This window comes from Prorops nasuta, unplaced genomic scaffold (genome assembly GCF_024137725.1).
Source record: "Prorops nasuta isolate Cenicafe-Biocafe unplaced genomic scaffold, Cenicafe_Pnas_1.2 PNAS00020, whole genome shotgun sequence".
Lineage (NCBI taxonomy): Eukaryota > Metazoa > Arthropoda > Insecta > Hymenoptera > Bethylidae > Prorops > Prorops nasuta.
Genome location: NW_027116817.1, coordinates 882,970 through 895,865, shown reverse-complemented (window position 1 = coordinate 895,865; position 12,896 = coordinate 882,970). Strand labels below are relative to the sequence as shown.

General features: G+C 36.7%; 2 protein-coding genes across 2 annotated transcripts; both read right to left on the bottom strand.

The window, feature by feature from the left end:
- Positions 1-1,684: 1,684 nt before the first annotated feature.
- On the bottom strand, positions 1,685-2,920 carry LOC136780756 (uncharacterized). Its single transcript, XM_066739313.1, has 4 exons — positions 2,888-2,920; positions 2,115-2,690; positions 1,973-2,054; positions 1,685-1,911 (listed from the first exon to the last, which is right to left on the bottom strand). The coding sequence occupies exons 1-4, from the start codon at positions 2,918-2,920 to the stop codon at positions 1,685-1,687; spliced, it is 918 nt and encodes a 305-aa protein (XP_066595410.1).
- Positions 2,921-9,015: 6,095 nt separating this feature from the next.
- LOC136780755 (uncharacterized) lies at positions 9,016-10,692 on the bottom strand. Its single transcript, XM_066739312.1, has one exon. It carries the CDS (start codon positions 10,690-10,692, stop codon positions 9,016-9,018), a length of 1,677 nt encoding a protein of 558 aa, XP_066595409.1.
- Between the last annotated feature and the right edge of the window lie 2,204 nt (positions 10,693-12,896).

Here is a 12,896-nt window from a genome sequence, read left to right as displayed (position 1 = left end):
AATTTAAATAACGTATAACTTATATGATTATATGTAATTACTATGTGTAAATAGAATTTGGAAGGGAAGAGAAAAAAGATTAGTTTCATTTAAGTTGCTTTAATGTAAAGTAATAGCAAGCTGCTACATGATAAATTTACAAGAAGACTCCCTTGTACATACACTAATTGTTTACAATTTCACTATTATAACATTCACAGAAGTATTAAAATCACTAGGCCACAATAGAAATTCTTCATTGCCATTTCATTTATTGGTCAATAAGTACTTCCTTCCTTCATTGAAAGTCAACATAAACAGGACTTCACCTGAAACAGAAATAAAATAACCACAAAGTAAATTTCCTTAATAATTTACACAATAATTTTCATGTTTTGTTCATAAAATACTCATCTGATATAGTTTTTCTTCTCTGATATTTATCGAAAACCATCCTTCTATTCCGCGATCGTTTTCCGAAAGTATACTTTATGTTTACTATGCAATCTCGCGTCATTTGACAGCTACGAAGTAACCTCCCAGAGACTGTGCGTTTGATTGGACTATACGCTGGAGAGAGAGAGAGAGAGAGACATCACGATTCTACTCCGAGTACGCACTTTATAACATTTAGCGTTACACAGATTAAATGAAGCACTGGAAGAATATGAAAATATTATGAAAGCATCCCATTTTCATGTAACTACTAACGATATCGTTTAATTGGCATTTGCACTTTTACTTTTGAAGAAATAAATTGCGAAATGTACGACTCCGTGACGCAGAAAAGAGCGTTTTGCAGTACAAACGCGGGACAATGACACAGTCGAATTTCTCAATAGAATTTGATGAAACTAATTACAAACGATTCCTTTCATTATGTAGATCGTCGTAAAGAATGCGGATTTTGGATAAACATCTTAGTTTTCGAGATATGAGCAATTGCAGAAACACGTGCGCAACAGCTGATTCGTACAATGGGGGAAATGAGTTTGCGCCGTTCAACTTCAATCGCTCATATCTCGAATACTAAGACGTATATCCGAAATCCGCGTTCTTTATGACGATCTGCGTAATGAAAGGAATCGATAATGATTAGTTTCATCTCATTCTATTGAGAAATTCGACTGTGCCATTGTCCCGCGTTTGTACTGAAAACTGCTCTCTTCAGCCTCACGCGTTCGTACGTTTAGCAATTTATTTCTTCAAAAGTAAAAGCGCAAATGCAAATTAAACGATATCGTTAGTAGTATCATGAAAATGGGCTGTTTCTTTATTATTTTCTTATTTTTCCAATGCTTCATCCAGTCTATGTAACCCTAAATGTAATAAAACGCGAACTCGGAGTAGAATCGCGATGTCTCTTTCCCTCTCTAATTCACTCTCTCTCTCCCTTTCTCTCCCATGCGTGTAGTCCGTGAAGCAGGGTTTGGAGTGGGTTTATAAATGAAATACATTATTATGACAAACTATTATTTATTTTAAATGTCCACGGCACATACATATATTCTTGTGCCGTGGACATTTGATCGGAGCATGGGCTCCTTACCTGTCGTGGCGGCAATGGCGGCTGCCACGACAGGTTTTTCGGGGGGAGCGACTACGGCATCGCGGGGAGCGACTACGGCATCGCGGGGAGCGGCTACGGCATCGCGGGGTGCGACTACGGCATCGCGGGGTGCGACTATGGCATCGCGGGGTGCGACTATGGCATCGCGGGGTGCGGCTGCGGCGCCGTGGAGTACGGCTGCGGCGTCGTGGAGTGCGGCTGCGGCGTCGTGGAGTGCGGCTGCGGCGTCGTGGAGTGCGGCTGCGGCGTCGTGGAGTGCGGCTGCGGCGTCGTGGAGTGCGGCTGCGGCGTCGTGGGGAACGGCTGCGGCGTCGTGGGGAGTGGGCGCGGCGGCTGCTCTCCTCTCTTAACAGTTTTAAGAGCTGAAAAATGGAAAAATATATTATTTTTTGTTATATTTATTAATTATGATCTTGTTTATACTTACAGCAAGATCAGCTGCTCGCTGCGCGGCCTTCTTGCGGCGGTAGCGCTGCCGCTGCTGCTTCCGGAGGAGTTTCTTGATCTGGAAAAATAAAATTCTTATCAGTATATACAATAATTAGAGAGATTCTGTCAAACTTACCTTTTCCTCCGACAGCCCTGCTTCCGCCGAAGAAGGCCGCCGCCCTGCTACTGTTTCCGCGTAAGTGCGGATTCGGGACGGTCCCGGTTCTTGGGACCGCCCACGAACCGCACTACGCGGAACAGCTGCCGGCAAAATTGCCGGCTTCGGCCCGGCCTGCCTTCCTGCGGGTACCCCTGGCTTCGGGGTAGTTCGCGATGTCCCTGCCGATCCCCCTGGCTTGGGGGTGGTCGGCAGGGTCGCGGTGACTACCCCTGGCTTCGGGGTAGACCGCAGGGTAGGCAAAGACCGCCGCTGCAGGGGTTTTTTAAGGTCCGCGGATCCCCCTGGCTTGGGGACGGCACGCGGACCTTTGAAAACCCCTGCTTTGGCGGTCTGCGGGGTCACGTTCGACCTCCCCCCCTCCTTCTCCTTGCCGCTAGGCGGCTGCGGCGTGGGTGGCTGCGGCGGTGGTGGCTGAGGCGTGGGTGGCTGAGGAGTGGGTGGCTGCGGAGTGGCGGGGGTGGAAGGGGGGTTGGACGAGGCAGCCCTCTTCTGGCCCCCTCCCTCCTTCTTCTCCTCAGATTTCCTGGTTTTCTGAAAATAAAAAAAGAAAAATATTATTAAAATGTCACATGCTTGAAAGATTTGATGTGTAATATATTACTGCAATGTTTTAAAACATATGTGATAGTAAGAAAGTCCACTTACGATTGCATATATTGGAAACCATATGACGTCGTATTTGCTTGTATTTGTTCAAATGCAACATGGCTGCATTGTTGTGTTCTTACTCGCAAGAATACAAAAATACGGCCATATTGCATTGTTACAAATACAATAAATATGACATATTCTACAGTTAACAATACATGCATTCGTAACGGGAAATTCTTATTAAAACATATATTGCAAAACATCGCGGAAGAACACTACACATCACTTCTATCACGTATTAGCATGCAATGAAGTTAAAATTACTTACCATTTTTCAGCTGGAAATCGGGCGGTCCACGTGCTTCGTGGGTATCGTGGGGAATGAAACACTGCACGTTGCCTTCTTATTAGCGAACAATGTGCAAAGCTTCTTGGCCAATGATCAAGCTTATCAGATCGATAGACCAATAATCAAGCTTATCAGATCGATGGACCAATGGCAAGCTTCTGCACAATTCGCGCTAAACTTAATTTATTTTTAATAAAAGTAATATTTATTTGTAGAAGCTTTTTAAATATAATTAACATTTTATTTTGAGGGAAAAAACAACGTGAGAAGACGATTTTTAAAAAATATATATTTTGCACACACTTCAAGTGCGATTTGCGAACGCATAAAAAGCTCAGCTGCTGTCATCGTTGAGACGGTTTTCAGCTATCTCTCAAGTAAGACGTGCGTGAGTGAGTTTCATTTAAATAGTGTTCAGTGAAGTGTTTAGTGGGTGCAATTTTTTGGATTTGCTGCAGGAAACCTCAGGTTAGTTCCAAAATATAATAATTTGTAGTTTGCATGCCTTTCTTTGTGTAAAAATAATAGTTTCGTAGTCAGGATAGATGGGACGAAAGCATGGTTCAGCTGCATGAATTTCATTCAGCTCATAACATTTCTCCTGGCATGCAGTATACTCTGTAACTTCATATCGATAATGTTTCTATTATCATAAGGCATTTCTAGAGTGTAGTAAAAGTGCAGAACAGTATAAGTTTTAAAGGAACCATGGGTCACATGATGTCATAGCTCATGGTCCTTTAAACTTACTACTGTCATTTGAACCTTTACTAAACTTTATGAATGTATTATGCAGTTAGAACCAATATCGATAACAAGTTTCAGAGCATGCTTCATGCTAGAATAAATGTTATTTGATGACAGCGAAAGATACAGCTGAACTATGCATTCTTTCCATCTCCTTTCAAATCCAAGGGTTTGCTTCTTATCAGATTGCGAAAGCCTTCCAGGTGATAAGGGGCATAAGATCTTGGAAATGAAAGTGGAATAGTTATTGAGTATTTTGTTACAAGCATGTGTAAGTGTAGCTTTTAAAAAAGATCATTATTTTAATGTGGTACGTGTGATAGACAATGGGGTAAATAATGTGAGGAAACTAAAAGCTGTATAATTACAAAATTGTGGCTTCTATCGCAATCAGTTGCATATTTTCTAGTTTGTATTAATGAAAAGTAATAAATAATGATCCTACTTTGCCAGAGAAATAGCCATAATGCAAATCTGACATTGAGAGTAAGAATTAAGAGAAAGGTGGAAAGCCCAAAAACTTGACTAAATGTCGAAAAACTTGAAAATTCAGTCGTATCTCTGCTTTCAATGTTAAAAAAATCTAAAAAGGGAGTTGAGATCCCTAATGAAATTCATACTGATCAATGGAGAATTTAATAGGCTACAGGACTGTGTGATTTAAAAAAATGAAAAAAATTTCCTGCTAGCCCAAAAACTTGACTAAATGTCGAAAAGATTGAAAATTCAGTCGTAGCTCTGCTTTCAGTGTTAAAATACTCTAAAAAGGGAGTTGAGATCCCTAATGAAATTCATACTGATCAATGCAGAATTTTATAGGCTACAGGACTGTATGATTCAAAAAAATTAAAAACATTTCCTGCTAGCCCAAAAACTTGACTAAATGTCGAAAAACTTGAAAATTCAGTCGTATCTCTGCTTTCAATGTTAAAAAAATCTAAAAAGGGAGTTGAGATCCCTAATGAAATTCATACTGATCAATGGAGAATTTAATAGGCTACAGGACTGTGTGATTTAAAAAAATTAAAAAAATTTCCTGCTAGCCCAAAAACTTGACTAAATGTCGAAAAGATTGAAAATTCAGTCGTAGCTCTGCTTTCAGTGTTAAAAAACTCTAAAAAGGAAGTTGAGATCCCTAATGAAATTCATACTGATCAATGCAGAATTTTATAGGCTACAGGACTGTATGATTCAAAAAAATTAAAAAAATTTCCTGCTAGCCGAAAAACTTGACTAAATGTCGAAAAGATTGAAAATTCAGTCGTAGCTCTGCTTTCAGTGTTAAAAAACTCTAAAAAGGAAGTTGAGATCCCTAATGAAATTCATACTGATCAATGCAGAATTTTATAGGCCACAGGACTGTATGATTCAAAAAAATTAAAAAAATTTCCTGCTAGCCCAAAAACTTGACTAAATGTCGAAAAGATTGAAAATTCAGTCGTAGCTCTGCTTTCAGTGTTAAAAAACTCTAAAAAGGAAGTGGAGATCCCTAATGAAATTCATACTGATCAATGCAGAATTTTATAGGCTACAGGACTGTATGATTCAAAAAAATTAAAAAAATTTCCTGCTAGCCGAAAAACTTGACTAAAAGTCGAAAAACTTGAAAATTCAGTCGTATCTCTGCTTTCAATGTTAAAAAACTCTAAAAAGGAAGTTGAGATCCCTAATGAAATTCATACTGATCAATGGAGAATTTAATAGGCTACAGGACTGTGTGATTTAAAAAAATTAAAAAAATTTCCTGCTAGCCCAAAAACTTGACTAAATGTCGAAAAGATTGAAAATTCAGTCGTAGCTCTGCTTTCAGTGTTAAAAAACTCTAAAAAGGAAGTCGAGATCCCTAATGAAATTCATACTGATCAATGCAGAATTTTATAAGCTACAGGACAGTATGATTTACAAAAATTTAACAAATTTCCCTGTCGGTGAAATATGATGATAAAGAGTTTATACTCTTATCTTTCCTTTGACATTTATTTCTATGCTCAAAAGGTTCATGTTTCGCTTTTGTTTAGCTGCTAGCTTTGGTTGCCAGTTTCAGACTTATTTTTGGCGTGAAATGCTCCATATTTATATTTAGTTTTACTATATCATTTATAATATAAAGAAAAAAACATAAGCCTTCATTTTTGTTTCAGGTGAACTGCTTTCTGAAGGTTTCCACGCGCGAGCCGTTGGCCGTGAGCCGCGAGACACGGCGAACCACGAGTCGCGAGCCTTCAGCCGTGAGCCGTGAACCACCACGAGCCACGAGCCACGAGCCGCGAGCAGCGCGCGAGTAGTCAGCTGGGGGAAAGGGGAGAGGCAACCGCTGCTCGCAGTGGAAAATGCCTGTAAGCGCCCGGCTTATTCCCCGCCTGGCTACTCTCCTCTCGCGCAGTGGGTGGGGGAACTCTTTCCCCTCCAGCGTGCTACTCGCTAGCGGCATCGCGCGTATGCCACTAGATGGCAGTTTTTTCAATTTCGGGCGAAACTGCAGCGCGTGGTAACTCCGTCGCGGCCGCGCAACGCTTGAGGGATCCCGTTAATCATATATTTAAATTGTTTTCATTAAATTATTATTCACTTCATTAGAGAAGTTTTTTTCTATTCAAATGTATTTTAACGAAATTACTTCAATTAATTAAAGGATACGTACCTTATAGAACTTACCTATAATTCCAGCGAATAATTTTTTAAATCAGTTGCATTTTATTTATTTAGTATATTAACGCTTTCTTACAATTTCATTTATCGAACAATAATTGATTTCAACCATATTTTTATTTGTATTAAAATGATTTTATTTAAAATTAAATAGTTTGGATCAATTAAAATATTTGCTAGAATTCAACACATTCTACTTGAACAAAATACCATTTTAATTAAATTAACAATTTTCGATTGAATTCGAAAGACGCATTATATAAACGACATGTATATATAGAAGAATGGTTCTTATTAATAACAAATCAAATCCATTAAATAAATAATTTACTCTAATAAAATTGTTTCAAACAAACTTACACTTTGTAACGAAGTTCCCCGTTACGTATACGAGATACCGAATAAAGAACATAAAAGCTACCGAACAGTGGATATTATTAATCCCTACGTTACCGACTCGTGAGATAGGCTCACGAGTGGATTATAGTTAACGTCAAGGATAGACCCCGTTGACAGGCAGAGGCCCGGATGAAAAGACCGGCGCTCCAAGAAACGATGTCCAGGTTGTCCTGGGGAGCAAGGCAGGGCCATGCCAAACAACCCAGGCAACCTGAGATACGGAGAAGCGGCCTCGGGGAGTCCTAAAAGAATGACAGTGTCTATAAGTCCCCACGAGGAGGGGAAATAGAACATCGAGTCTGGCTTGAACGCTGGTTACGCGCGTCAAGCAGGCTGCGCGAATGTCGTGCGCAGACTGCCATAGCAGGCAGTCGGAACACGACCATGGGACTGGGCTGATGTGTCCGTACGTGCTGGTGAGCGCGTGACGCGGCACTCAGACAGCCATGGGTCGGTTCGCGTACGTGAGGCGTGTACTATAGGCCAGCCTGCACGTACGTCACGACTGGATACCGGCCAATGCATGGTGGGTTGTGCAGGGGCGTAGTTAGCCCGTTGGAATGTGTCCCGGTGCCCTCCGTAATCCCATAGGCTTGCGCTATGGCTGGACGGGCCGTGAACATTGCCTCCGTGGTGGTCCGCTCCTGGCAAAACGCTATGCTTTGGCAATTGATACCGCATGTTCCCGCACTCCTCACCACCACCTGTGTGTGGGTGGTGAGGGAGAAATGTATGCCCCTCAGCAGGCAGGTCTGCGAGGCTCGGACTTCCGTAAGGAACCCTCCCCTCTCTCCACGACCTAGCATACTGAGCGACCCTGGCTACCGCTACCGTCCATATGCATGGCCGCAGGGCCGTATAAGATGCATAGAGAATGGGGTCGAAGGACCCAATTGATAACGTAGGGTTGTTGGCCACCCAACTGACCAACTGGCGCCCTGATACCGATAGAAAAGGACGGGCGAAGGTAATGGGAAAACCCGTAGTGTGAGTGGCCCCTCGCACTGACGAGAATAACGTTACAACTTTAATATGCTCTGAATGTAGCAATTATTATATATTCAAACTGTTTTTAGAGACTTTTCTGCATATTCATCATTAATTATTAGAAATGCACTGCAGACAACAGATTTCAAGTCTGGAGAAATTAAATACTTTCAGTCTTACTTTTAATAATCACTATTTAAAACATTATTGTTTGAATACATAATTAACCATAATATAAATGACATTACGTACAGGCAATTAACCAAATATAGTATAACGATCTAAATACAAACAGTAAGAAGCTTATGAGTACTTTGTTCTGAAATAACGTGTTTTAATAATTGAAATAAACCTATATTTTTTTAACCAAGCTGAAGACAATTAGAATTGTCATTAAAATAATAACGCCGTACAAACTTCTAAGAAGCATAACTAAAAATCAAGCATTGAGATGTGAAAAAAAAATCCCGTATACAAATTTGACCGTCCAATTAATCTGCAAATAAAATGTTGTTAAAACTGCAGATAATCATTCTCATTAGATAAATACCGCTTAAATCCGATTATCAATTGTCCTTGTACAATATGTCACTTAACACATGCATATTCCTCAACTATATTCCATAATCTAATCAGGTAAGTACTTTCATTTTATTCGCATATGAATAGATGACGTCTCTCTCTTTCTGTCTCTCTTTGCTCACAACAGATTATTAAATATTATCCTTCTGAAAGTTATCTTTAAACGGAGCTGTTGAAAATGGCAAAAACATATATTTGGGTATTCTTGAAAATATATATGTAAACCTTAAAATTGTTATCCATTGGCGAGCAGGAATTAGTTTCAGCGAGTTCCTCAAAACAGATTTCTTTCTGCTAGCCATGACACTACACTCGACCCTTTTTGCAAAGCTGGTATCTGCGTTTAGAATGACTACTTGCCACAATGACTTTCCTACTCTTTCTCCCTTACATGATTTCGTCAGGAATAACTCCACAATCTACAGAAGTAGATTACAAAACCATCAAGAAAAGAATAGAAGTAGTAAAACATTCATTGATATATATAGATATTACAATGGAACTTAAATGCGATTAAAGAATTACATTTATCCTTATTAATTTGGGATATAATTAAATACATGCTATTAAGACTTTTTCATCTGACTGTATATGTAAATTGTAAGGAGAATAATCAGTCAAATGTTCTTGAGCAACAACTTGCCAAACGGAAGTTTCCACTACTTCGTAAGCGTGATAATGAGTTATAAATGATTTTGTATGCATTTGAACAATTACAAAATATATTTTATGCCTTTCAGTCACCATGATATATTTAATTTTGCCAAAAGTTAATACAATATCATCAGTATCAATTACTACCGCCATTCCTACTTTGTGCTTGGTCCCAAAAATACTAATCCATTGTACGAATTTACAAGCAGTGCCAATGTTATCAGGGAGCTTATCCTTAAAAAAGTAATAATCTGTATTACGACATATTTCTAATTCGCACGAAGTTCCTATGTGAAGACGATCGCTAAAACCTTCATTCAGCAAAAAACGGTAATTCAATTGTAACTGATGGTTTAGTGATATAGTGTGCGGTGGATTTTTGCGTGATGTTACCATACAACAACCATTTTTAAAATTTTTGTGTTTTGCTTCAAATCTAAAAGAAGATATATATTTAACTGGGCCGTATTTGCGAATGACATTTGGATAGTGTAATAAAAAATGATGTTTTGGCTTTAGTTTATCCGAAAACAATTTTAAATATAGTTCATGATGTTCACGAATGATATTTTGAAGTAAAATACAAGTTTCCTTACTGATTACAGGTGATAGAATTAAACAGATAATTTCTCTAAGTAATACCCATAATTTCCAAGCCCTGTTATTCAATGGTACCAAGTCACCAATAATTAATCCTAAAAACCTTACAAGGCATAACATTTCTGAGGCTGATAAAATCAAAAATTTTTTATGAAATAGTGATTCAGGAATAAGAGGGGGCTTATTTACGCCACTTTTACTACCAATATCGAAAAATTTTATTCTGCAGTTCAAAGTTTCGAGACTAAAAAGCTTTTGAACGTTAATTAATTCATTCAATATATCTCTTAATTCGTAGCGGCAAATACCTTCAAGAACGTCATGCATATAATCTAGGGTGATATTTTCAGTTACGTGAAAGTTCATTAAAGAATTAAATATACATTCGTCTGAAACGCCATATGAACAATCTTCTACGTGTGACGCATAATTACGCCTGTTTCGTATTATAGTAGTATCTTCCTGTAATTGTGTACATCTATTGGTTTTATCCACCGTACATATTCGACAGCAATAATCAGAATTAAAACTGGTTGTGAATCCTAAAATTTCATTTAAGCCTAAATTATCACCGATAATTGCTGTTAGAACAAAATAAATTTGCTTCTTTTCACCAAACAAACTTATGGTAATACCTTCTTTTTCAATATGAGAGAATTCATTTATGATATTTTGAAATATTATTTTGGTGCCAAGATGTTTCATACTTTGTGTACGATGAAGTTGAGCTAGAAAAATGTTTTCCAATATACTTCCATATTTACGAGGCATACAAGGAATGGTATAGTACACAGCACCTATTTTTTGTATATTACTGTGTGAACCTAGAGGGTTATTAATTTCAAAATCATCGAAATATAATAAAAGTGGTAGCACAATTTTTCCATGATACCTTTTTTCAATACTTTGCCATATCTCTCCGTCTAAAATTGAAGAATATATTCCGTTTTCACTACGATTTTTAAATTCAGACATGATTGTTTCAAATACACCAGGTAAAGTTAAAAATTTAACTAGAACCGATTCTATTGGAATGAAGTCTATGGTATCGTTATTAACGACTACTTTACTTTTTCCTTTAATTCGACGAGGGACCAATGAATTATTAATTGTATGAGAAACTGGAGGGATGAAAGTATGTTTTTTTTTAAATATTCAAAAATTAAGTACTCTGATTTAAAAACATTGAAAGTTTTTTCTACCACTTCTACTATTGATAAAATTTGCTGTGAAACACTATCGTTTGCATTACCTAATATCTTTTCAATAAAATTAACCAAAGTTGTTTTATAAAAAGCTCTAATACATGAAATAATTTCCATTGAAATGCTTCTCGATAAGTATACATTACTAAATATTTTTGCTACAATCAAAGTTATATTAAAAACAATTATATCTTTCATATCTTGAATATTATTTGTTGTATGCATATTAGTTAATGAACCTATCACAACATTAACATCTTGCTCTAAATTCTTTATAATATTTGTAACATTTTTCCTCCTGGTATTTGAGGTGTCTTCATTAGTTCTATTGTTATTGTATCCTACAGATTCATCATTCACTACGTCGGAATGTAAATGTTTTTGTGTGAAATGACGGCTAAATGAATAGAAATTATGAAACGATCGATTACAATTTGCAACTGGACAGTGGCAAAACCCCCGCAACTCGTTTTTATGGTAAAATTTGGTGTGAATTATAAATAAATTGTAATTGTTCAAATGGTATAGGCAATACGGACAGATAAACATTGTAGAATTTTAAATAGACCTTTAGCTTAGCTAAACACAGCATACGTATTTACACTTATATCACTTAGCTTAACATTTCATATAAATTATTAGCATTCTACATACCAAATGTGAAAATATAGCTTAAGCATATTTATTATTTTAATAATGAAGTCGTTAATTCCTTAACATTATTATTTCTCGTTTTGAAAGGTCGAGCCACTATTAAAGCATTAACAAAATAGTCCCATTCGGAAATACAAACTGCAGTTTTTGTTAACTGTAGTGCTTTAAAATCAATGTCCACTAATAAATATCCATTAGGCATTTTTAGTACATGCCATTTGTCCAAAATATTATGTATATGGGATTCAGTACTGTTCTCTAAACCTTCACGCCCCTAGCGCTGAAACATTTTTCCCAATTATGTTAAACTTGTTCCCAAGGGTAAATATTTAGTTCCAGCCACAATCTGCTTCGTCTTTCTTCTATTACATCTGAAATTAGAAAATGTTTAGTAATCAAAAAATATTTTTTACAGAATTCTATAAACCGCACAAAAAGAATGACAATACTTATAAGTTAAAAATATTATACGTACATTATTTACTATATAACATAATGTGTCTAATATATCCTACATATTATTTTTCCTTAGATAACAAATTGTAAAAAACTCTATTTGGTACACAGTAAACAATAATTTCAATAGTTGTGCTGCCTATGGTATTATTGAACTTTTTATACATATATAAGCAATTACAGTACTTTTATATTAATTTTTTTTTGCAGGTTCAGATCTCTTTGCTGCAGATTGCTTTTTCCTAACAGCAGGTACGAAATAAATACTTTTTTCTTCCGAAGGGAATTCTTTAACAATATCATCTGAGATATCACTGAAACCCTTACACATTGATCTGTAAATAATGATTGAGTACAATTTTTTATCATACTGATGGAGAAAATAATATTACTACACAAAATTACCTCTTCTCATTATCCAATATTTCAGGATTAATTAAATCTACTATCATGTTTCTAGTAGCAGGAGTCAAAACTTTCGTTTTTGTGTAAGATTTTAATATAACTATCCCTTTTTCTGTTTTGTTTAAAATATTTTTTATTGAAAATATTTTCCTATCATTATTTTGGTATGGTAAGGGACTATGTGTGTTGGAATAATTAATTTCTGAATAATCATTGCTATCAAAATCTTTGGAGGTACTTTCAATTGCCTCTACATCTTCCTACATTACAAATTTGGTAAATAGATGAAACAATTATAGATATGTTAGACTAATAAGTAATTATTGTGTTTGTTAATTTAGTATTATCTATAAGATACCTGAAAGCTATTTGATGAACTTCCACCTTGTGATGATAATCCTGCATTATTATACCTTGTTTATATTTTTCATCCCATTTTTTATCAAACATTAATCGTCG